The 25,384-nt window shown below is 38.2% G+C and overlaps 4 protein-coding genes and 1 long non-coding RNA gene across 6 annotated transcripts in view; 3 read left to right on the top strand and 2 right to left on the bottom strand.

Moving 5' to 3' along the window:
• The window catches only part of tbc1d32 (TBC1 domain family, member 32), a 72,814-nt gene extending 69,887 nt beyond the window's left edge, over positions 1-2,927 (bottom strand). Inside the window, exons 1-4 of one of the 2 annotated variants that reach the window (XM_083562431.1) lie at positions 2,785-2,927; positions 1,058-1,269; positions 793-966; positions 538-715 (exon numbers count right to left, since the gene is read on the bottom strand). In XM_083562431.1, coding sequence (XP_083418557.1) covers positions 538-715; positions 793-966; positions 1,058-1,215 — 510 coding nt within the window. In that variant the 5' untranslated portion in view covers positions 1,216-1,269; positions 2,785-2,927. The remainder of the gene's footprint in view (positions 1-537; positions 716-792; positions 967-1,057; positions 1,270-2,784) is intronic. The other variant, XM_083562432.1, reaches the window with a different exon arrangement.
• Positions 2,928-3,030: 103 nt separating this feature from the next.
• hsdl1 (hydroxysteroid dehydrogenase like 1) lies at positions 3,031-7,657 on the top strand. The gene is made up of 4 exons (XM_083562555.1): positions 3,031-3,603; positions 6,427-6,866; positions 6,958-7,164; positions 7,260-7,657. Exons 1-4 carry the CDS (start codon positions 3,384-3,386, stop codon positions 7,329-7,331), a joined length of 939 nt encoding a protein of 312 aa, XP_083418681.1. The 5' UTR covers positions 3,031-3,383; the 3' UTR covers positions 7,332-7,657.
• Positions 7,658-11,426: 3,769 nt separating this feature from the next.
• gja11 (gap junction protein, alpha 11) lies at positions 11,427-14,576 on the top strand. The gene is made up of 2 exons (XM_083562551.1): positions 11,427-11,511; positions 12,881-14,576. The coding sequence occupies exon 2, from the start codon at positions 12,900-12,902 to the stop codon at positions 13,794-13,796; it is 897 nt and encodes a 298-aa protein (XP_083418677.1). The 5' UTR covers positions 11,427-11,511; positions 12,881-12,899; the 3' UTR covers positions 13,797-14,576.
• Positions 14,577-15,895: 1,319 nt separating this feature from the next.
• LOC310738466 (gap junction Cx32.2 protein-like) lies at positions 15,896-23,046 on the top strand. Its single transcript, XM_083563443.1, has 4 exons — positions 15,896-16,068; positions 17,247-18,134; positions 19,735-19,739; positions 21,478-23,046. Exons 2-4 carry the CDS (start codon positions 17,269-17,271, stop codon positions 22,173-22,175), a joined length of 1,569 nt encoding a protein of 522 aa, XP_083419569.1. The 5' UTR covers positions 15,896-16,068; positions 17,247-17,268; the 3' UTR covers positions 22,176-23,046.
• Positions 23,047-24,557: 1,511 nt separating this feature from the next.
• The window catches only part of LOC310737866, a 197,472-nt gene continuing 196,645 nt past the window's right edge, over positions 24,558-25,384 (bottom strand). Inside the window, exon 2 of the long non-coding RNA XR_014536912.1 lies at positions 24,558-24,909. This is a non-coding gene — a long non-coding RNA (uncharacterized lncRNA). The remainder of the gene's footprint in view (positions 24,910-25,384) is intronic.

Genomic DNA, 25,384 nt, shown 5'->3' with positions numbered 1-25,384 from the left:
GACAAAAAGAAAGAAAGAAAGAAAGAAAGAAAGAAAGAAAGAAAGAAAGAAAGAAAGAAAGAAAGAAAGAAAGAAAGAAAGAAAGAAAGAAAAATTACAATAAGAAAGAAAGAAAGAAAGAAAGAAAGAAAGAAAGAAAGAAAGAAAGAAAGAAAGAAAGAAAGAAAAAAAGAAAGAAAGAAAGAAAGAAAGAAAGAAAGAAAGAAAGAAAGAAAGAAAGAAATAACCCAAAAAGAATGAAAATCAGACAAAAAGAAAGAAAGAAAGAAAGAAAGAAAGAAAGAAAGAAAGAAAGAAAGAAAGAAAGAAAGAAAGAAAGAAAGAAAGCACGTATGCTTATGCGCGTGACATATGGAGATCTTTGAGATGCTTTGCTCATGTGCGTCCGGTAGAAAATGAACGAATCCCTCTTTGAGTCGCATTAAAGATTTGTTTGTAAACGACTCGACGATGGTATGAAGGCTACAGTTCGATAAAGAAGAGAAAATGTTTTATATTTTCCCTCCACGCACGATTGAATGATGCGATCTGTATCACCTGGTTTAAAGAGGAGTCGCTGTCAGAGCAGTTGTCCGTGTAATGGCTGCTCGAGGGCTCGCGTGGATTGGTGACGCACGTCTCCTCGTTCTTCAGCTGATCCTCCTCGAATTTGTTAAGCAGCGACTCCACGATCGCCGTCATGGCCTGCTTTAAGGTCTGCATCATCTGCTTATATCTATCACACATCATCGTCACCACGTCACCCGTTTATAATGATCAAACACCCAAAGTAGATGTACAAGAGCAACGTACTGTGCAGATTCTCTGGTTCTTCTAGTCACGGCATGGACCAGCGTGTCCTGGCCGGACCCGGACCCGGACCCGGCGCCGTGCCCTTCGCCCTTGGAACAGCTCTCCGTTTCCTCCTCGATAACGGCCCCCAGGCTGCTCTCCACGTACTGACGCAGATACTTCACAAACTCATAACTGCAACATATCCAAAAGAAGCATCGTTCGGATTTGTGATTAGGTTTTTTAAGAGGGTCACAGAAAGACTACAAAGAAAAATTCACCGTACTTGTGGAAGTTCTTGTCGGTCTCCTCCAGGTGAAGCAGGATCTCCTCGACGCTTTCCACCGAAGGCGCGTTGGCGATTCGCTCTCGCACGCTTTTCAAAAGCTGTCTGAGCAGGGACTGGAGCTCGGCCTCGTCCTCCGAGGAGAAAAACTGCGACATGGCTTCAGCAGGAGGTGCGATTCACTCCTCTTCAAGAGCTTCGTGTGAAAATATCTGTATTTATTCTGCAGAAATGGGAAATTTGCTGCGTATGATGTGCAGGGAAACAATATCGAGGGTCTTTTACACATAAGAGCTGAAGTATTTATTTTATTTTTCAGATAAACACAGCTACATGAAAAAAAAACACTCACAAAAATACTCATTGTAACTACAATTTTTTAAGACTGAAAACTTTTCTCATCACTGCCTCATCACTGACTCGTCACTGATTCATCACTGTCTCGTCACTGCCTCGTCACTGCCTCATCCCTGCTTCATCACTGGCTCATTACTGCCTCATCCCTGCTTCATCACTGCCTCATCACTGCCTCGTCACTGTCTCATCACTGCCATATTACTGACTCGTCACTGCTTCATCACTGCCTTATCACTGCATCATCACTGACTCGTCACTGCTTCATCACTGTGTCATCACTGCTTCATCACTGTCTCATCACTGCCTTGTCACTACATCATTACTGTCTCATCACTGCCTCGTCACTATCTTATTACTGCCTCATCACTGACTCGTCACTGCTTCATCACTGCCTTTGCTGACCGCACGTCTCTGAGGAATAGTGAGGTGTCCTTCCCGAACGATTCGTTCATTTTCAACGAGTCTTTAATGTGACTCAGAAGAACGAGTCATCTCAAAAAGTGATTCGTTCATTTTCTACTGGACATCGCAAAAATCTCCGTAGGTTCGAGTAGTTCATCTCTCGACTCTTCTAGTCCGAGTCATTCGTTCTTTTATCATGTGACTCCTAAAAGCGCTATGCAGTGCATTACACAGGAAACAGAATTGAGTAGTTTGTTTCATGAGTCCTCTGGTCCGAGTCGTTCGGTCTTTTATTACGTGACTCCCATAGACACGACACAAAGCAATAGATCGGGTTGTTTTTTTTTGTCTAAATCTTGACATTATTGTTATAATAATTATGAAAGTCACGAGACAAATGAACTAACCAGAAGATGTGAAAGGTGACGGTCATTCTGTTCATCATAATTGGTCCTTAGCTACATTGTCATATTTTCATTATTAGAACTATAGTCAATGTTAGTGCATGTAGACGTGTTGGGGGATCTGCTTATTAAAAATTTAAGAAAAAGATCCGTTCATTTTGAACAACCAAGTCACAAAAATGATGACAACATGGTGTTACAATCGGAACTACTTTGTTGCTATACAATAAGAATGCGCACTTTCTGACCAATAAGATTCGAGATACGCCTTAGAAACGCTACACACGCATTAATACACACATGTGATTTGCCAAGTAGCCGGAACTACTTCTAGACCCAGTGCAATACCTGATTATTCAGCAGTGTATCTTTTTTTCCCTTAAATAAAAGGATTGCATATTAAATTATACAAACAGATACATGAAAAAATTAAATGAATAATAATATTTTAGCTGCATTTTTAGCTAAATCAGCCAGCTAGCTAAACCCAAATCACACTTAAATGCTTATATAACTTGCCAGCTTTCTTAAACATAGCGGTTCATGCATAAGCACAGCGTTTACCTGTTTCATAAAAATAAAAATAAAATTTCATTTTATTCCAGAATATTCCGTTAGTGACCAGTGGAAAAACGCATTCCTGGCTCAAACAAGAACACACCGAGTCTGTACTAGGATTCTCGGCTCAATCCCAAATACGCATCTAGTGCACTATGTAGAGCGCATAAATCCCTGTACTTCACCCCAATGTAGGCCACTCGTCTAAAAAATAGAAATGGATTTAGAACACAGCACCCCAAAGCCTGGTTTTCTTTATATAAGTCGTTTCTATGGAGACAGCAAGCTAGACAGGAAGAATGAATGAATCCAGGAAGCAGATTTCATTGACGGAAAACCAGGTTGAAAAGTGATTATCTTATGATAAAAGCAATATAGATTTAGGTGTCTGTGTTTGAAATAAGTGACTAAAACAAAGCGATGAGGATCATCTCAGAATATGAGGACTGGCCCTTTAAGGCGGTCACGTGTTTTTTGTTTTGTTTTGTTTTTTTGAGTGAAGATTTTACTTCCGGGTTTGAGTTTTTGGATCATTTTGAAGGCATCAGAAAGAGAAAAATAAATAAGAATACGTTCAGATTTGCTGCATTTGGCAAAGAATAATCATGGCTGCGGTGGATAGTTTCCCGTTATTGTATAGAGAAATATCCCGATCTTGCAGCTGCTATGTAGAAACGCTTGCTTTAGTGGGTGCACTTTATACAGCAAGCAAAGCTGTAAGACTGATGATGGACTGCTATAGTCTAGTAAGGCTTCACTTCATCCCTCGTCTGGCTGACTCCACAGATCTTGTGCATAGATATGGAAAATGGGCCATCATTAATGGTGAGTCGGTTTCAATGGTTAAGGTGGTTAGACTTCTGATCAGAAGGTCATGAGTTGAAATCCCATCACCACTAAGCTTCCACTGCTGGGCCCTTGAGCAAGGCCCCTAACCCTCAACAGCTCCGATTCATGAATATGAGAATATTGTAAGTCGGTCTGGATAAAGGCGTCTGTCAAATGTCATTAATGACATTAATGACATATATATATATATATATATATATATATATATATATATATATATATATATATATATATATTTAGATATATAGTGGCCGGTGAGTGTTTATATATACTTTACTAGGTACACCTTACTAGTACTGGGTTGGACCCCCTTTTGCCTTCAGAACTGCCTTAATCCTTCGTGGCATAGATTCAACAAGGTACTGGAAACATTCCTCAGAGATTTTGGTCCATATTGACATGATAGCATCACGCAGTTGCTGCAGATTTGTCGGCTGCACATCCATGATGCGTATCTCCCGTTCCACCACATCCCAAAGGTGCTCTATTGGATTTAGATCTGTTGACTGTGGAGGCCATTTGAGTACAGTGAACTCATTGTCATGTTCAAGAAACCAGTCTGAGATGATTCACGCTTTATGACATGGCAAGTTATCCTGCTGGAAGTAGCCAACAGAAGATGGGTACACCGTGGTCATAAAGTGATGGACATGGTCAGCAACAATACTCAGGTAGGCTGTGGCATTGACACGATGCTTAATTGGTACTAATGGGCCCAAAGTGTGCCAAGAAAATATCCCCCACACCATTACACCACCACCACCAGCCTGAACCGTTGATACAAGGCAGGATGGATCCATGCTTTCATGTTGTTGATGCCAAATTCAGACCCTACCATCCGAATGTTGCAGCAGAAATCGAGACTCATCAGACCAGGCAACGTTTTTCCAATCTTCCATTGTCCAATTTTGGTGAGCCTGTGCGAATTGTAGCCTCAGTTTCCTGTTCCTAGCTGTCAGGAGTGGCACCCGGTGTGGTCTGCTGCTGCTGTAGCCCATCTGCCTCAAGGTCCGACGTGCTGTGCGTTCAGAGATACTCTTCTGCATGCCTCGGTTGTAAGGAGTGGTTATTTGAGTTACTGTTGCCTTTTTGTCAGCTCGAACCAGTCTGGCCATTCTCCTCTGACCTCTGGCATCAACAAGGCATTTGCGCCCTCACAGAACTGCCGCTCACTGGATATTTGCTCTTTTTCGGACCATTCTCTGTAAACCCTTTCTGAAATACTCAGACCAGCCCATCTGGCACAAACAACCATGCCACGTTTAAAGTCACCTTTCTTCCCCATTCTGACGCTCGGTTTGAACTGCAGCAGATCGTCTAGACCATGTCTACATGCCTAAATGCATTGAGTTGCTGCCATGTGATTGGCTGATTAGAAATTTGCGTTAACGAGCAGTTGGACAGGTGTACCTAATAAAGTGGCGAATGTGTATATATATGTGTCATTAATGACATTTGACAGACGCCTTTATCCAGACCGACTTACAATATTCTCATATTCATGAATTTGAGCATACTTTTGTCCATAGTATATATAAATATATATATAGCCCGATACTTTTGTCTATAGTACATATATACAGTCTTATTCCAAAATGGATTAAATACATTATCTTTCTTAAAATTCTGCAAACAATACCCCATAATGACAACGTCAAGTAAGTTTGTTTGAAATCTACAAATTTATTTCAAATAAAAAACAAACGAAAAAATCACATTTACATACTGTAAGTATTCACAGTCTTTGCTCAATACTTTGTTGAAGCACCTTTGGCACCAATTACAGCTTCAAGTAAAAAAAAAAAAATCTATTTTAAATTGCTTTAATAAAGTAGCCACACTGTACTGTGTTTTCTTTGCAAACTTTGTAATTTTCTTTGGCCTGAATCTTCTCCTCGCCCCTCTATTTTTCATTCTGCAACATCTCTTGTGTTGTATGAAAGTCCACTTCGGTCTCATAAAAAAAAAAAAAAAAATTGGTTAATTCTAACTTTTTTCTCGCAATTGCGACTTTATTTCCCCACATTTTGTTAGCCTGAAGTTTGAAGCTGTTGGTGTATGAATAAGGCTCCTTTGCTTCATCTGTCTTGTTCCGTCTCCTCCAGAGCTGATGCAGGTATCGAAGGCTCAGTTTGGTACCATGTGATTGTAGGCCATTTCATTTTCAATGTGTGAAGCTTTCTGGCACTACAGAGGGCGTGACGCTGCCTGATTGGCTAAAAAAAGTCGGAAGAGTGAGAAAAAAAACTTGATTAACTTCCATAGTGTTGACCTGTCCAGAGTGCCCCAGAATTTAGCAGGTGGTGCGTCAGTAGTAATGGTCCGTGGGGAAATGCAGTGATCCGTGTGTAGGTAAATGGACTAAACAAATTTTTGCATTTAAATTACTTGAGGAATTGTTTCAGTTCGAGTTTAAAGTTGTATAAAAATGAGAAAAAAGTAAGTCACTCTGAATAAGGGCATCTACTGTTGATGTAAATGAGACTGTAGAAAGGACTTTCCTTTACCACATGCACTTCGGTCCTCATGGTGGTTCTTATTCCAAATGAGGATGGGTTCCCCTTTTGAGTCTGGTTCCTCTCATGGTTTCTTCCTCTTTCATTTAAGGGAGTTTTTCCTTTCCACAGTCGCCCCAGGCTGCTCATCAGACATAAACACACATCATTCACTTTTATTCTTAGGTTCTATAAAGCTGCTTTGAGACATTGTCCATTGTGAAAAGCGCTATAAAAATAAACTAGAACTTATTCTCGATGATTTGAACTGATTATCTTCTTTCTTTAAACCTCCTTCATGCAGGTGCATCAGAGGCGCTAGCTAAAGCATACGCTGAGGAACTAGCCAGGCATGGCGTATGCATCATCCTCATTACCACTGACGGTCTAAACGACGCTTCCAGGATCATCTCCGACGCTCATGGAGTCGAGATTATCCGAGTGGAGGCCGATTTCCGTGACGGTGCCTTGGCCTGCAAGTCCATCAAAGATGCAATCGAGGGAAAAGACGTCGGGTTTGTCGTAAACTGCCTGAATTGTTCGCTGGAACCCCCTCGAGACTTCCACGAAATCCCCGAGAGCGAGCTATGGCACGTTCTAAACACAGGCATATCCTCGGCTTTACTGATCACTCGCCTGGCTCTGACCGGCATGGCTGAGAGGAGGAGAGGCGCAGTCGTTAATATTTCATCAGGACGCTGCTCCAGGCCCTGTGCTCGGAAAGCTGCGCTCTCTGCATCCACGGTCAGAGATCAGATCATCACGTCACACGGTGACACAAATGAACCACTGTATCATCTATAAATGTTGAGATTTATGTTCAATATTTTCCCAGGCTTTCTATGACCACTTCAGTCGTGCCCTGCATTATGAATACGGCCATCGTAGAGTGTTCGTGCAGAGCTTGCTTCCTGGCAAGGTGGCCTCCGAGGGGGATGATGCTAGTTGGTTCGTTCCTCGGGCAAATGTTTACGCCAAACACGCTCTGTCCACCCTGGGCGTCTCACATAGAACGACAGGATACTGGCCTCACACACTACAGGTACGATTCAGAGCCATGATTCGATTTTATTCACACTGATCCTACACTAAAATAGGGAATTGTGTTGCCACGTGTTTTGTCGTTGTTTCTTCCAGCTTGGACTTGTGTGCTGTGTACCAGAGTGGGTATGGCTACTGGGGGCACGAGTGACCTGTAGGATGACCTAAAATATCTCACTGCAATGTCTTTCATCATGTGTGATTTACAGCGAAAAGAAAAATACAGGAAATGACGTCGTGTGCGTAGAAATAATTCCCTCATCGTGTTCTGCGTTATTATGGTTGTGTTATTAACAACTCAAAGAGCAACCGGTATTCTATGTACATCACGTGTATATTAGTGATATAAAACAGCAATGTATTTATTGATAGAACATTTTTCATGCTTGGTTTGAAAATGCTGCTTTGATGATATTTGTTTTATAATCATGTCAGATTACATATTGTATCTTGTTTACTACATAAAAGAATAAAACATGCTGTTTCTGTCTGCTGATTTTCTGTGAGCAATTGATGTGTTATTTCATTTCTATCCATTTCTTGTTACATTTATTGTGATAGTATGTAGAAACAAGTTCAGCAATCGTAACCACCTCAATAAAAGCCTTTAGCAGTTTAAGAGTGTTAACCAAAGGTCAAGGAGGAAAGAAAACAGCAATGATCTTACAGAATCAATTGCTGGTGCATATGAATCTTGGAAGGGTTATAAGGCCGTTTCCTAACAATTTCTTTAAGAAAGTCCATTCAAGACAGCTGCCGTTCGTCTCAGGAGTGGACTTCCCAGTAAATTCATGTCAAGTTCACTGTCAAAAAGATCAATGTGGAAATAAATGTCTGGGCATAACAGGGTGATGTTACAGTGGTGCCTGTTTATTAGGTGCTGCACACAAACAGAAACGGAACAAACCTGATAAATGACGAACAAACTGATGAAAATAAAAGCTGACCCTCTGAGTTTTTACCTAGCAGGAATTGATAAAATCAAAATATAATCAAAATCTTACAACTGGGTCAATAAAACGTCATATAAACAACATGACATATTACACTGTGTCACACTTTTAGCAGCAGTAACGGGAAGTTATCGTGTTCTATATAACTTTATCAGTCTCTCGCATCACTTTAAAGGAATTTTGGCTTAGTCTGCTTTACAGTGTTGCCTTAGATCATTGAGGTTTGGAAGCATTGTTTGGGCACAGCTCTCATAATTGGGCTGTGGACTTTGGACTTTGACTGGATCATTGCAACACCTTGATTCTGCTCTTTTTCTGCCATTCTGTTTGCTGGTGTGCCTGGTATCATTGTCTGTTGCTTGGTGCAATTTAGCTAAGATTTAACTCTCAAATAGAAGGCATCATTTATGGCTCTAGAATATTTTGGTATACAGAGGAGTTCATGGATGGTTCAATGACTGCAGGTTGCCCAGGTCAACACACCTCCACCACAGTGTTTGACATTTGGTATGAGATGTTTGTATTGAAATGCTGTGTTTGGTTTTTGCCAAATGTGGCGCTGTGCATTATGGCCAAACGTCTCTACTTTGGTCTTTTCTGTCCAAAGGACACTGATCCAGAAGGTTTGTGGTTTGTTCAGCTGCAACTTTGAAACCTAAGATGTGCTGCAGTGTTCTTTTTAGAGATTTTTCCTGGCAACTCTCTCAAACATACCTTTCTTTAGCTTTTTTTTTTTTTTTTATTGTACTGTCATGAACTGCTAAGCGAGGCATGTAGAGTCTAAGATGGCAAATCTTCTGAGCATTGCACAGCCCACTCTGGGGGTGAATTTAGAAAAGATTGGCAACTGTTTTGAATTGTTTTCCATTTGGGAATAATGTTCCTCACTGTAGGATTATTGACTTTAAATTTGAAAATGGCCTTATAACCCTTTCCAGATTGATGTGCACCAACATTAAATCCTGTAAAATCATTGCTGTTGTTTATATATATATATATATATATACACAATATGGACAAAAAAATTGGGGCACCTGACTTTTCCAGCCAAACGTGGTTGTTCTTGTATATAATGGATGCAGTTTCATGAAATTTTCCCAAACCAGTTCCAGCATGACAATGCCCCTGTGCACAAAGCCAGCTTCATGAAAATATGGTTCTGACATCAACCCTATTAAAATTTTTTGGGGTTAATTGGAATGCTGACTGCACCCCAGGACTCCTCATCTCACCTTCATCAGTACCTGACTTTACTAACACATTCGTGGCCAAATGAGCACAAATCTCCACAAGCATACTCTAAAATTAGTGGATTAGTTAGTTATAGTTTTGGATTTGTGTGTGTGTGTATATGTATATATATATATATATATATATATATATATATATATATATATATATATATATATATATATATATATATATATATATATATATACAGTGAGGAAATTAAGTATTTGAACACCCTGCTATATCCACTGTGAGAGACATAATCTAAAAAAAAAATCCAGAAATCACAATGTATGATTTTTAAACTATTTATTTGTATGATACAGCTGCAAATAAGTATTTGAACACCTGTCTATCAGCTAGAATTCTGACCCTCAAAGACCTGTTAGTCTGCCTTTAAAATGTCCACCTCCACTACATTTATTATCCTAAATTAGATGCACCTGTTTGAGGTCGTTAGCTGCATAAAGACACCTGTCCACCCCATACAATCAGTAAGAATCCAACTACTAACATGGCAAAGACCAAAGAGCTGTCCAAAGATACTAGAGACAAAATTGTACACCGCCACAAGGCTGGAAAGGGCTACGGGGAAATTGCCAAGCAGCTTGGTGAAAAAAGGTCCACTGTTGGAGCAATCATTAGAAAATGGAAGACGCTAAACATGACTGTCAATCTCCCTCGGACTGGGGCTCCATGCAAGATCTCACCTCGTGGGGGTCTCAATGATCTTAAGGAAGGTGAGAAATCAGCCCAGAACTACACGGGAGGAGCTGGTCAATGACCTGAAAAGAGCTGGGACCACCGTTTTCAAGGTTACTGTTGGTAATACACTAAGACGTCATGGTTTGAAATCATGCATGGCACGGAAGGTTCCCCTGCTTAAACCAGCACATGTCCAGGAACGTCTTAAGTTTGCCAATGACCATTTGGATGATCCAGAGGAGTCATAAGAAAGTCATGTGGTCAGATGAGACCAAAATAGAACTTTTGGGTCATAATTTCACTAAACGTGTTTGGAGGAAGAAAAAGGATGAGTACCATCCCAAGAACACCATCCCTACTGTAAAGCATGGGGGTGGTAGCATCATGCTTTGGGGGTGTTTTTCTGCACATGGGACAGGGCGACTGCACTGTATTAAGGAGAGGATGACCGGGGCCATGTCGAGGCTGGGTCTTCCAACATGACAATGACCCGAGGCACACAGCCAGGATAACCAAGGAGTGGCTCTGTAAGAAGCATATCAAGGTTCTGCCATGGCCTAGCCAGTCTCCAGACCTAAACCCAAAAGAGAATCTTTGGAGGGAGCTCAAACTCCGTGTTTCTCAGCGACAGGCCAGAAACCTGACTGATCTAGAGAAGATCTGTGTGGAGGAGTGGGCCAAAATCCCTCCTGCAGTGTGTGCAAACCTGGTGAAAAACTACAGGAAACGTTTGACCTCTGTAATTGCAAACAAAGGCTCCTGTACCAAATATTAACATTGACTTTTTCAGGTGTTCAAATACTTATTTGCAGCTGTATCATACAAATGAAATTCTCATTTGTGATCCGCATATTTGATTTGGCACATGTTTTACGCTGGATGCCCTTCCTAACGCAACCCTCCCCATTTACCCGGGCTTGGGACCGGCACTAAGAGTACACTGGCTTGTGCCCCCCTAATGGCTGGGTTAGCTGTATCATACAAATAAATAGTAAAAAAAAATCATATATTGTGATTTCTGATTTTTTTTTTTAGATTATGTCTCTCACAGTGGACATGCACCTACGATGACAATTTCAGACCCTCCATGATTTCTAAGTGGGAGAACTTGCAAAATAGCAGGGTGTTCAAATACTTATTTTCCTCACTGTATGTATATATATATATATATATATATATATATATATATATATATATATATATATATATATATATATATATATATATATATATATATATATGAAGGACACTTTACAATAAAATCTGCATAAAAAGAATTTCCTAAATGCATTTACACTTTCCATCTGAAAGCTATCTCTGGCATTACCCGAGCGTGGTATATTGCTTTGAGTTCAGCTAGATCCGCCTCGGTGGGAAAAAAAACACTAACAGCCATTGCTTGGGTTTCTGCCTTGGTCTAGCCTTCAAGACACCTTCTTCGTTCATCCCTTTCTCTCTCGGTAAGTGGGGCAAAATTAAATTCACATTTTAGCATAACATTAATAAATTAGCACAAAACAATAGCAGTACAAACTGATGTGGCAGAGATGTTATAGGTTTTGATATTGGATATGTTTATCTTTATGCTTATAAATGGTTTGTTGGATTGATTATTTTTGGCTTTTTTAAAATAGTGACATACATTACATGATATTTGCAGCATTTAACAAACACTTGTAGTGTCTAGGTGTTGTTTTACGCTAGTAGGAATGAGGAAATTTTGTAAGCTAAAACCCTGTTACAAACTTGTACAAGAGGTGCATAGAAGGTTATAGAACCATTTTATTCATAAATGCTACTACTACTACTGCTAATAATAATAATAATAATAATAATAATAATAATAATAATAATAATAATAATAATAATAAAAATGATGCATGCAAGTTTTTCTTTAACTTACTGTCTTTTTATCGCATCCATATTGCTACTTATGTATTTGTCTGGTTTTACTATGTGCCAAAACTGTCACTATAAAGTATATTTAAAAATTTCTGATTTGAAAATATTTAAAAGAAATATGTGAATGTTGCTTATGATAGTCTGGTTGAAAATTAATAAATAAGATAGCAGCAGTTTCTCATTTTCTCTAAAAACAAACTGTAATTATTTGCTTAATGAAGTACATTTCAATAGTATTCCATTGAGATCCTGATCGGTTTTGGGTATTTAAACAAGGTCAAAGCCTTGGTTCCCACCAGACTCAAAAAGCTATCATCAAAGACCTTGCTCAGTTCTTATCCATAAGCACAACATCTCATTTGCTTCGATAGTGGCATGTCCCATGATTCCATGTGTTTATAGTAACGCAGTAGTACTATGGATTAATTTCATCTTCTTTTATATAGTGTAGTTAAAAGAAAAATGCAAATGACATCTTTAATCTGTAGCTAGCTATTTAAATAACTAATAAATAAATAGCTATTTGTTTGTCTGTAGCATGTAGCATCTATCTATCTATCTATCTATCTATCTGTCTGTCTGTCTGTCTGTCTGTCTGTCTGTCTGTCTGTCTGTCTGTCTGTCTGTCTGTCTGAACGGATTTAGCAAAGGCTGTGAATATTAACGCGCATGATTTATTTATTTATGGAGTTTTGTTTGTAGAATTTTTAGTCTGTCTGTCTGTCTGTCTGTCTGTCTGTCTGTCTGTCTGTCTGTCTGTCTGTCTGTGCTAGTTTGCTAGCTATTAATCAAGCTAGGTATCTATCTGTTTGTGTAGATCAGCTTCCAGTAGTATACCTAATAAGCTAAACATCACCCTGTTATACCTATTTATTTATTTTCATGTTGATATTTTAGATTCTTTAGATTTTTATTTTTCTTCTTCAGGTGACCCATATAACTGAAGATGGGTGACTGGGACCTCCTCGGCCGGCTCCTGGACAAGGTGCAGAAACACTCGACTATGGTTGGGAAGATCTGGCTGACTGTACTGTTTGTCTTCAGGATACTCGTGCTTGGAGTCGGTGCTGAGAGAGTGTGGGGTGACGAGCAGTCCGATTTCATCTGCAACACCCAGCAACCCGGCTGCGAAAACGTCTGCTACGACCACGCGTTCCCAATTTCCCACGTCCGTTTCTGGGTGCTGCAGATCATCTCGGTCTCAGCTCCTACGCTGGTTTACCTAGGTCATGTTTTGCACATCATAAATGAGGAGAAAGTCATGAGAGAAGCTATGAAGAAGGCCCAAAATGATCAAGCTAACATTTTCACAAGGAAAGGCCTCAAACTTCCCAAATACAGCAACGATAAAGGGAAAGTCAGCATCCATGGTCGCCTGCTGAGAAGCTACATTTTAAATTTGCTCTGCAAGATTTTGCTGGAAGTGGGATTTATTTTAGGACAGTATTACCTTTACGGCTTTGAGCTCAAGCCTCAGTATGTATGCAGTCGCTTCCCGTGTCCGCACAAAGTCGACTGTTTTCTGTCCAGACCCACAGAGAAAAACATCTTCATTTGGTTTATGCTCGTGATGTCTTGCGTGTCATTGCTGCTGAACCTTATTGAGGTCTTCTACCTGTTTATCAAGAAGATCCACGAGTGCCTGAATCGCAAACGCGACTACAACGTAACCGCCGTAACCCCGGTTTTGACCAAAAAAACTTTTGAAAACAAGGACCACATGATACAGAACTGGATGAAGCGTGAGCTACATCTTCAAAAAAAGGAAGCTGCCAATGAAGTGGGCAAGCGAGCGATTTTGGAAGACCACAACACCAATGACGTGGAAGAAGTTCATATCTGAGCTTCGTAAACAGAACCTTTCTCAAGGCCGGTTGAGGCAAATATCAGTGAGACTGAACAGCTGTTGTTTTCTTTTTTGTTTTTTTTGTTAGATTATACACTTTTTGGCCAAAAGTATGTACAGTATACATCTGGATTGATTGCTGATTTTTGAACGTTTTGTTTCATAATCACGTTGCTCCTTTACTGCTATAACAGCCTTCACACCTCTGGGAAGAGCTTTCCACTAGGTTTATGGAGTCAGTCAGAGAATTAGGTTGAACACAGATGTTCAACACCATCACTGTTTGAATTCATTCCAAAGGTGTTCAGTGTGTTTAAGGTCAGGGTATCTTCTATACAAGCCACTTCCATAATAATCTAGAAAAACCATGTCACTATGGAATTTGCTTTGTGCACTGGTGCATTGTCATGCTGGAACAGGTTTCGGCCTGCTAGTTCCAGTGAAGGTTGTAATACTGCAGAATGCAAAGACATTCGATAGATGAATGATTTTCCTACTAAAGAAGCTCCACTGATGCACCAGTAGGTCATAGAGGCAATGCTCTCCAATGTCCAGAATGGCTGTGAGTTTCCTGAGTGTCCTCTTTTCAATCATCTTTTAGATGGTCAAGCGCTTGCATAGTTTTGGTTATAGAGTTTCTTTAATTATTATTTCAAAGCACTGCTGAATTCTCAGATTTCTTTTTTTTGTCCTTCAAAATAATACAAATAATTCGATGACACATTGATGTCCCATTTAATGTATTAATGCATTTGTTCTTATATATTATGGTTTCTAAAGTAGTATGGTTTGAAGGCTGCATGATCTTCTTTGTTTTCTTCTTCTTTCAGCTGCTTCCGTTAAGTCTGTTTCCATTTTACCCTGTCCTCTACACCTGCCTCTTTCAAACCAACCAACTGCACGTCTTCCTTCACCACATCCATAAACCTCCTGCTTGTGATTGCTTTTTTCCTTGTGCTTGGTGGCTCCATCCTCAGAATTCTTCTACTGATATACCCCATGCCCCTCATCAGCACATGACCAAACCATCTCAATCTAGTCTTTCTCACCTTCCTACATGCGCGGTCCCTCTAATACACACGTTTCTAATCCTGTCCATCGTCGTCAATCCCAATGAAAATCGCAGCACCTTCAACTCCCAACATCGCAGGACCCTTCTATCACAAATCACTCCTGCCACTCTTCTCTTCACTTCTCCACAATTTCTTTCACAACACACCCTCCAGTACTTTACACAGTCGACACCAATGATTTAAAATTAACCTGCTATATAATCTATGCTTAATAATAAATGGACCTTAAAAAAAAACTATAATTTGTTCTTATTAAAATAAGACATTTACCAGACATTTATGGAATGAGTCTCCAGTGTCAGCATCTTCAGTGTTCTTACTTCATTATCTTCAGGATAGAGAGAGAGAGAGAGAGAGAGAGAGAGAGAGAGAGAGAGAGAGAGAGAGAGAGAGAGAGAAAAGTGAGGTTGGTTTAAAAACCATTGTTAATATGGTGTAGTCGCTATAACATAATGGATAACGGAACTAACTCGCCTCATGGATGTTTCACAACATGAAAAGTAACTCGAGAGGTTGTAGCTCAGTGGTTAAGCTATCTGGCCTTTGGATCAGAAGCTTACAAGTTCAAATCTCAACACCACTGAACTGCCACTGCTGGGCCCTTGAGCAAGGCCCCTAACCCTCCAGTTGCTCTGGATAAGGGCATCTGCCAAATGTCATAAGTGTATAAAAAGTATAAAGTTGTATCAGTAAAAATTAAATCCTCTTGACGGTAAGAGTAACTGTGTCTGACATCAGGCTGCATCACCCAATCAAATGACTTATTATTTTCTATAAGCACATACCCTTAGGCAGTTTCCTTTATACTTTAATTACAAAATGTCATTTTTTGTAATGTTTTTGGAAATCAGATGTGACTTGATATAAGATATCATTCTGAAATCTGTAAAACTTGCAATAAAAGGCTAAAAGCAGATTTATTTTTTCTATTTTCCTTTTAAATTTCCACCCAAAATGTATGACGTTGAGAGGGAGTGGAGAACAGGTCAGTGTAAAGAGCATGGTCCATGATCTGTCAATCATTAATACTCTAACCATGAGTGGGGCTGATCTGAAGTCTACGTGACTGACTTAAAAAATATCTATCTATATATTACACAACAATTACTAACCACTGCAAGAAAAAAACTCAAGGATCAACCACAGTGAGCGATTATTTGCTCACGAATTGTTATCCCTTAGTATCATCTGAGAAGGTGAGTGAGAAACATGATATATATTATATTATACACCTGCTGCTGAAACTGTTGCACTATTACCAGAATAGAAATCTATTATTAGAGATTCTAAACAATGATTTAATTCAATAATACATTTTTCATGTTTTGATTTTGTGCTTATCTGAAATAGTCCATTTATTCTGCTTGAGTTTGCTGCAGTGTATTTTATCTATCTAAAAAGATTCCAATTTATTGACGTTAATAATTAATAATTTTGTCTTAAAGCAAGGGAAAAAACTATTCTCAGCTTTATGTCTATTAAATAAACGGAATAATTTTGTAATTCTTTTTAACAGTTCTTGAATAAAAATTTAAATATCACCCAATTCAAGTTAGATTTTTTTCAATATGTTTATTAAGTAACAATTTCCATAAAGATCATATCAAATAAAAACAAAAGTTTTATTAGGGAATAATAAAAACCAATTACATTCCGATATATTGATGTTTTGAATTTGGATAAAAATTTCAGCCTGATGATTTTATTGTAATTTTAATATCACTTGAATATCACAGCAATGATAAAGAAATGATGTCATGTTATCACTCAGACATTGAATGTTAAAATTTAAATGTTTATTACTACTTATGGTAATGGCTGTATATCATGTTTTATAAATGCTGTTAATGATGCAGCATGTGAACAATTTTAGATACATTATAAACATAGTCTTTTCCTTTTACTGTATATGGCCATCATAGACAGACAGACAGACAGACAGACAGACAGACAGACAGACAGACAGACAGACAGACAGGAAGGCAGGCAGGCAGGCAGACAGACAGACAGACAGACAGACAGACAGACAGACAGACAGACAGACAGACAGACAGACAGACAGACAGATAGATAGATAGATAGATAGATAGATAGATAGATAGATAGATAGATAGATAGATAGATAACAGCAACAAAAGGCAGTTAACCTCTACCAGAAGTGCAAATAGTTCAAATATGCATATATTAAAGTGCATAAATTTAAATATATAAACAACAAAAAAATATAAAGGCTCTGGCCAGTGTAAAAATGCACAAAAGCTGATGAGAAAGTACAAAAAGGCTATTTTTTGGGAAATGTTTTTTCTGAAACAGGTTATTAATTGTGGGCAGGTGTGTAAAGAGATTCTTATTTTTTCCATTTCCTGCTCTGTAGGCAATTCTGATCAGCAAAGGAAATGGGAGATTGGGGATTTCTCTCCGTGTTACTGGACAAGGTGCAGTCGCATTCGACAGTCATCGGAAAGATCTGGATGAGTGTCCTGTTTATATTCAGGATCCTTGTTCTGGGAGCAGGAGCTGAGAGCGTATGGGGAGATGAACAGTCCAATCTTGTGTGTAATACGTTACAACCTGGTTGTGAGAACGTCTGCTATGACTGGAAGTTCCCCATCTCTCACATTCGCTTCTGGGTCATGCAGATCATCTTCGTGTCCACGCCAACGTTACTGTACCTGGGCCACGCCATCCACGTGATCCACCGCGAAAACAAACTGCGAGAGAAAATCAAACAGCAGCACAGCAAGGGAATGCTAAAATCACCCAAATATACAGATGAGCAAGGTCATGTGAAGATCAAGGGCAACTTGCTGGGAAGTTACTTCACCCAGCTGTTCTTCAAGATCATCTTCGAGCTCACGTTCATCGTCGGACAATACTACCTGTACGGCTTCATCATGATCCCCCAGTTCGCCTGCTCGAAATATCCGTGTCCTCACACGGTCGAGTGCTTTATGTCGCGTCCGACTGAGAAGACCATCTTCATCATCTTCATGTTGGTGATGTCGTGCGTGTCCCTGCTGCTCACTGTGATCGAGGTCTTTTACCTGCTGTGCAGTCGAGTGGGATGTCGCTCGGGGAAGAGGCGGACGAGGAACCACACTTCGGCTGAAAATCCTGCCAGCTTGTCTCCATCCTGGCAGCCTAAACTGGGAGCTGAAGATCCTCTAAAGCAAAACAAGATGAACATGGAGTTTGAGAGTCACACTAGGAGCAGGAGTGGGGTCAAAGAGGACAAACAGCTGTTAGAGGACCATTCGATTTAGTAGATCGTTTCAAACCTTTATATACATTTTCTGTTGTTGTTTTTTAGGGTCATTTCAACAATACACTGTTCTGCATAAATCATTCTGTTATTTTGTTTTTATTTTGTTTTTATTTTTTAATATAATATATATAATAAATTTGTATTGTTTAAATAATGTTTTCTTTTCCTACAAGCTACAAATATCGTTTTTGGTCCTTGATAAAACAAATACCTTCTTGTTGTTCAATATTTAAGTTTTATTCAATATGAATGCTAAATTTTTTTTCTATTTTATCTACAATAAAATATTTTCATTGAAACATTTTGTTCATCTCATTAAATACTGTGCCTTTATGCACTTACAGCAACACCTGCACATAAAAACATCAGATAAGTAGTATACCTTATAACCTATGGAACTTCATATATTTAGTATTATACAAAATTCACAAGTTAAATATGCATAAAAAGATGAATATAAACATGCTGTCATATTCTGTAGTGAATAAGTTTGCCAAATACATATTGTGAATAGTATTATGAGTTAAAAAAATCGTATTAATGGAATTAAAGGTAAAATGAAAACTCCACTTCCAATGTCTTGCCGAATTTAATCTCTATAATTCACATGATCTGTGGTGATAACATGTGACCCAATTGCCTCTTTACGAGAGTAAAGCTATTTTTTACTTCCTAAAAATGTAGTGTGAGTAGAGAAAAAAGTGGAAATACTACTCAAATGATGAGAAAAAAAGGCTGACCTTTTAAAAGTACTCAAAGTATTATGCTGTGAATGTCATTTAATATTATACACTGCAGATTAAAAATGTAGATCACATCAGTGTCATTCACTTTTACTGGTGTTTCTCAGAACCCTAAACATCTATCTATCTATCTATCTATCTATCTATCTATCTATCTATCTATCTATCTATCTATCTATCTATCTATCTATCTATCTATCCATCCATCCATCCATCCATCCATCCATCCATCCATCCATCCATCCATCTAGATAAAAAAAACCTAGCTAGCTAGCTAGCTAGCTAGTTTTTTTTATCCAGCTAGCTATGCTTCTGTTTGTGTGATATACAGCCACTATTGTTACTTCAGTACTATGACTATTGTTACTTCAGTACTATGACTACCCAGTCATTTAATTTCACATTGATCTCTCTCTCTCTCTCTCTCTCTCTCTCTCTCTCTCTCTCTCTCTCTCTCTATAGTTCCTCAAGTTACTTGAGAGATACCCCTATTTAATTCAGTCACCTGTCTCCAACCAGTCAGGAAAAGTGGCCATATCTCTTGCCCTAGCCTTGTGCTTTGACCCTGACAGCATAGTCGTGTGGGTTTAAAGGAAAACGCTGTATTTGTTTGAATTCTGAACTTTACACCAGACAGCATCAGCTAAACTGCTATGGCTGCTTGCAATCATTTGAAAACCACAACAAATCTTCTACAGAAAACCTTTGATTGTAATGGATCGTTTTATTGTCTGTTATTGCTGTTGTTGCTTGTAGGATTTATTTGCAGTGAACTGCAGTATCATGTGACTATGTGTGATAACATAAAATGAAAAAACAATCAACACATTTTAGCCACGTTTTCTGCTGATTAGCGCAGGTAGAAAAAGATCATCGGCAATGTCTAAGTGATACTTAAGCCAAAACTAGCAAGCTACTTATGGGGAAGTGGTAGTTCGGTGATTAGGATGTTTGGGTCTTTGAGAAAACCCTGAACCCTCAAATGCTTAGTTATGTATAAAATGACATTGATGTAATGGATGAGGGCATCTAGCAAATGCCAAAATGTAGAAGTAAAGGTAAACCATCACCTGAGAATATGATAAAAGGCTAACATTAGTAACTCTTTGGTAATGCTTGGAATTCTGAGGAAGAACACTTACTTGTGGGTGAGTGTGCAGGGAGGTGGGAGCTCAGTTGATAAGGCATTGGACTTTGGATTGGAAGATCACAAATTCAAATCCCAGCAATGCCGATCTGCTACTGCTGGGCCCCTGAGCAAGGCCCTTAACCCTCAACTGCTAAACGTCAAAATGGCTAAACTGCCAAATGTAAACACTTGTTTATTACCTTTATATTATTTAATGATGTAAATAATGTTAGTTAATGAAAGCCAAATCAAAAGTATAGCAGATTATCCTTCCTTTTCTCTACAGTGAATCTACAGTCAGGATTTTCTTTACAGAAAAAAAAAGACATATATTGCATGTATAACCACATTTATGGTGTAATTTTTTCCAAAAGTTTGAAAAACTTTTAATATAATGGAACTCGTGACTTGTTAGACAAAACTAAAGAAGTCGAATTCGTAATAATTTAATTATTATTCTATTATTATCCCTATTTCGGAACATTTTGGAATTCGGATTTATGGACATCCCACCAAAGAGCACGTCCTAGGTTTAATGATTGATCCGTCACCACTTCAAATGACTCTTCCAGTTCAGAGCATGCTAGTAAATTATCACTTATAGAGCTGAGGAGCGACGTGACTCAACGTCCAACAATATTGCGAAACCGAACATGAATTAAAGGTCAGGTGTAAAAGCCTGTTGTGTTTTTTTTTCTTTATTCATTCGTTTTTGAACTTCGGCTGTGTTTGAATCCAAGGTGAGTAAATAGCTGTATTTTATATTTTCATTAAATATTTACTGGTATAAGCCATATGAATATTTTTGTAAAAAATTATAGTAGATACTTGTATCTCTACTTGTTAAACAGTACAGGCCAATTTGGAGACATTATTGTTGTTAGATTGCGAGTATTTCAAAGTTCTGTGGTATTAATTCATTATTTATTTATTTATTTTTAATAAGAAATAGTCTTAGTCTCCTGTCAAAGAGCCCTTTTTATTATTATTTTATAATACTATTTAATTACAATAATCATAATTTATTTAGTCACAAAAGATATTTATGATTTTATATATATATATATATATATATATATATATATATATATATATATATATATATATATATATATATATATTTTTTTTTTTTTTGCATTTTTTTTTTGCATTTTTTACTTTCAGAAATAGTTTAAAACTATACCATAATATAACTTTATGGTATATCTTTATTTTTTACAAATTACTATTCAATGTATATTTTTACACTGATGTGTGATATTCCAGCTCATAACAGCAGCAATGTTTGCCCGTACTCTACTTTTTCCAGGTTGAATCTAGACCTTGGACTCTTCTATTTTTGAGTTCAGCTCTCAGACCTAATCCACAAAGCCACCTTAGGTACTTTTCCTTAACAATATTGACATTTTATACTGTATATACTGTAAATCGGACCAGTGTTTGAGTAAAATTTTATTTTTAAATCCAGGCAAAATGGGTGAATGGGGATTTCTGTCCAAGCTGCTGGATAAGGTTCAGTCTCATTCCACTGTCATCGGGAAGGTATGGATGACCGTACTTTTCGTCTTCAGGATCATGGTCATCGGCGCTGGGGCTGAGAAAGTGTGGGGTGATGAGCAAAGTAAAATGGTGTGCAACACCAAGCAGCCAGGTTGCACCAACGTGTGCTACGACCAAGCGTTCCCCATTTCCCACATCCGCTTTTGGACCTTGCAGATCATCTTCGTGTCCACGCCGACGCTCATGTACCTCGGGCACGTCATGCACATCCTCCACAAGGAAAATAAACTCAGGCAGTATCTCCTAAACCAAGTGAACGGCGGCAAGCTGCCCAAATACTCTGACGAGAAGGGCAACGTGCAAATTAAAGGCGACTTGTTGGCTAGTTACCTGATCAGCGTGATCGTTAAGATCTGTCTCGAGACAGCATTTATAGTAGGCCAGTACTATCTGTACGGCTTCGTGATGGTCCCAGAAATCATCTGCACTCGTTACCCGTGTCCCTACACCGTCGAGTGCTTCATGTCTCGTCCCACCGAGAAGACCGTCTTCATCATCTTTATGCTGGTGGTCTCCTGCGTGTCTTTACTCCTGAACGTTATTGAGATGTTCTATCTGATCTGCCGAAGATCCCAAAGACGTAATAAACTGCGATCAAGCTCTTAGTTCCTTAAGAGTATTTTCTTTTTCTAAAATGGACAGAGTTGCAAATCTGGAGACAACAACATTACATTATTTTCAGCATGGCTTTTTATGAGTTAATTCTATGTATATAATACGAGGTAGTTCAAAAAAGATTTGTGACTAGGTTTGTAACACACCAACAGATGGCAGCACAAGACTGCTTGCGCAGTCACAAGGAGCACAACTTTCATTAGTCAGTGCGCCAAAAGACATCGTCCCAAAGTACTTTCTTGTCAACTTTTTTGATACAACCTTGTATTTTTAGATAAATCAGGTTTTGGTTTAAGACCTTGTTTACTAGATTTTTTTGTATTATTTCAAGGGCACATACAGGCGTTTGTTTCATATTAAACTTGTGGAAATGTTTCGTTCATTGTGTCATTGTTTTCTTGGATTTGAAACAAAAATTTTTTTTTTTTACCAAATATAAATATATTAAACATTTTATCGTCTTCTTAAGGGATTGTTTGAATAAAATTAGTTCCATATTTATATCATTTATTCCATATTTATCATAGGTGGGTATCTGTTATCCTCTGTGTATATGTATTCCTTTAACAAAACCTTTAAGAGACTTTTTTATGAACTATAGCATAGATCTTATTTCATTATTGTGCTGCAGTTTTAACCTGTAACATGAACAGAACATTTTGTAACTTAAGGATTTGGAAAAATCTGATATAAATCTGTAGAAGGCTTAAGAGATGGAGAGATTTTTTTTATTTCTCGTTAACATGACAAGAGCAAATGTGTTTTTCTATGTATATTAAATGTGACAATAAATTGATAATGCATGGGATGTTTCTTTTATAAAAGGGAGTAATAAAAAGAATCCATGTGCTGTTATTGAAAATCATGTTTTGTGTTTCATTGTGGTGAGCCATTTAGAAAAGAAAATGAGTAGAAAAAGTTTTTGATTCTAGGAGAAGTGCTGGAGTTTCCTGACTTCTTCCTCATTGCATATACAATATGGACAAAAGTATCTGGATGCCTGACGTTTCCAGCTGTAATTCATTCTTCTTTAAACTGTTACCTCAAAGTTTGGAGCACACAATTGTATAGAAAGTCTTTGGATGTAGAAAAATTATATTTCGCCTTCCCTTGAACTAGGAGACCCAAACCTGCACATGACAATACTCCTGTGCATAAAGTACGCTTCATGAAGAGATAAGATATCCCTTTATTCGTCCCACAGTGCGGAAATGTCTCTGTTACAGCAGCAAAGAAAAAGAAATGTGAAAATATGTAAACAATTAAATAAAAATTGAATATATTCTTTAAATGGGTTAAAGTGGAAGATCTCCTGCCATAGAGCTCCAAACCTATTGAACACCTCCTGCATCCCAGGCCTCCTCACCTCCCCTACATCAGTACCTCAAAGACCTTATCACTCCTCACACTGCACCATGTTGCCTGAGATTCTCCAGCACTGCTTGACTTGTTCCTTCTACCAGGGTAAGAGGTAAGTATACTGGTGGAATGAACTTCCCCTAGATGGCTGAAGTGAAAGCGGACTCTCTGGCAATCTTCAAGTGTCAGGTGAAGACCCAACTCTTCCTAAAACACTAACACTTTTTCAGGTTTGCTTTGTCAAAAAAAAACAAAAAAAACCTTGTAGGCTATTTTATGTAAAGTTTGTAATCTAGCGTTCCAGTGTAGATTTATTCATTGATAAAGAGCACTTTTGTACGTCGCTCTGAACAATGGCGTCTGCAAAATGCCGTAAATGTAAATGAACCTGTCTTTATTACTGCCTTGAATGAGCACAAATCTCTACAAACACACTCTTAAAATCTAGTGGAACACCTTCCCGGAAGAGGAACATACTTTGCTCTTATATTTTGTGAGGAAAGTTTAACCAGCTTACGTCAAGAAAGGAGGAAATAATGAGATTTTGCAGCACAGGATGTGGAACTAAACTCCTAAAATGGCAAGTGACGGACGTCTAGAAGCTTGAATTAGTAACGGTTCAACCTCGGTGCACAAGTTTTCTTTATAGATTTCCAAGCTATTGCTTAGTGAGTAACAAAAAAAAAAAAAAAAAGACAGACAGACAGACAGACAGACAGACAGACAGATGTGCATTAACACGTAGTATGTAAGCAGTAAATGATTTGCGTAATGGCGGTCTTGGCGAAATGATGAATACCGGAATGACGTGATTATTTGTTTTGATTTTATTTCCTATAGCAACCTGCATGTGTTTTCTCATTTAATACTGCTGCATTTTTTCAATGCTAATATATTTTAGTTTGAGACACAATGCACTATTAAGCCATCTACAGGTACGTTTGTGCAAAGTATACATAGCTTGTCTATGCATTAGTATAACAGTCAGCTGTCCACCAATCCATGACCATAAAGTGTATTGAAGTAAAATCAAGTGGCTTTTATTGTCATTTTTGCCATATACGGTACACAGTGATACAGAAAACAACATTCCTCCAGGACCAAAGTGCACAAAAAAAAAATCACAATTTAACACTAGATAACACTAATGTATATGCTAGATGTTAGATCATAGAATGGGATTGTGTGTTGTCTGGCCCCAGTTTATGCTCCAGCATATTGTGTACGGATTTAGCACCTATCTGGCACCTCCTAGTGTTAATGCCCATGTCAATGATATAATACACTTAAACCTAGAAAATTCTTCTTCTTTTGGCTTTTCCCATTAGGGGTCACCACAGCGGATCGTCCGTCTCCATACAACCCCCTGTCCTTTACATCTGCCTCTTTCAAACCAAATTTAAACTCAGAAGATTAAGCTCACAAAAGACAGTGTTCTTAATTTGTTCGTATGCTAAGATGATATTAATTTAAACGGAAATAAAACGACTTGTATTTGCGTAATCGTGTCTGTTTTTTTCGCCAAATGGATTGAGGTACACTTGAGCACTGATTTTTTAATAAAAGGAAAAACAAATGAAGTAGGATTTTGACAAAGGACAGGAAATCTCAATACAGTGCATTGTAGGATTCTATGACGTGTATATGTACAGTAATAATGCAGTCTTTCCCCCAGATATTTTTTATAATAATAAATGCTTTATAAAATCAATATAAAACTCTAAGAATAAAAATGAAGTAAAATTTAGAAAGAATTATTTGAAGGATATAAATATAGTGGATTTAATGGAGTGAACATGAAATTCAGGAGCTATGAGGATGGATTTGGAATGTAATTAATA

This window comes from Silurus aristotelis, assembly GCF_946808225.1.
Source record: "Silurus aristotelis genome assembly, chromosome: 15".
NCBI classification, from domain to species: Eukaryota; Metazoa; Chordata; class Actinopteri; order Siluriformes; family Siluridae; genus Silurus; species Silurus aristotelis.
This window is presented reverse-complemented; position numbering and strand designations above follow the sequence as displayed.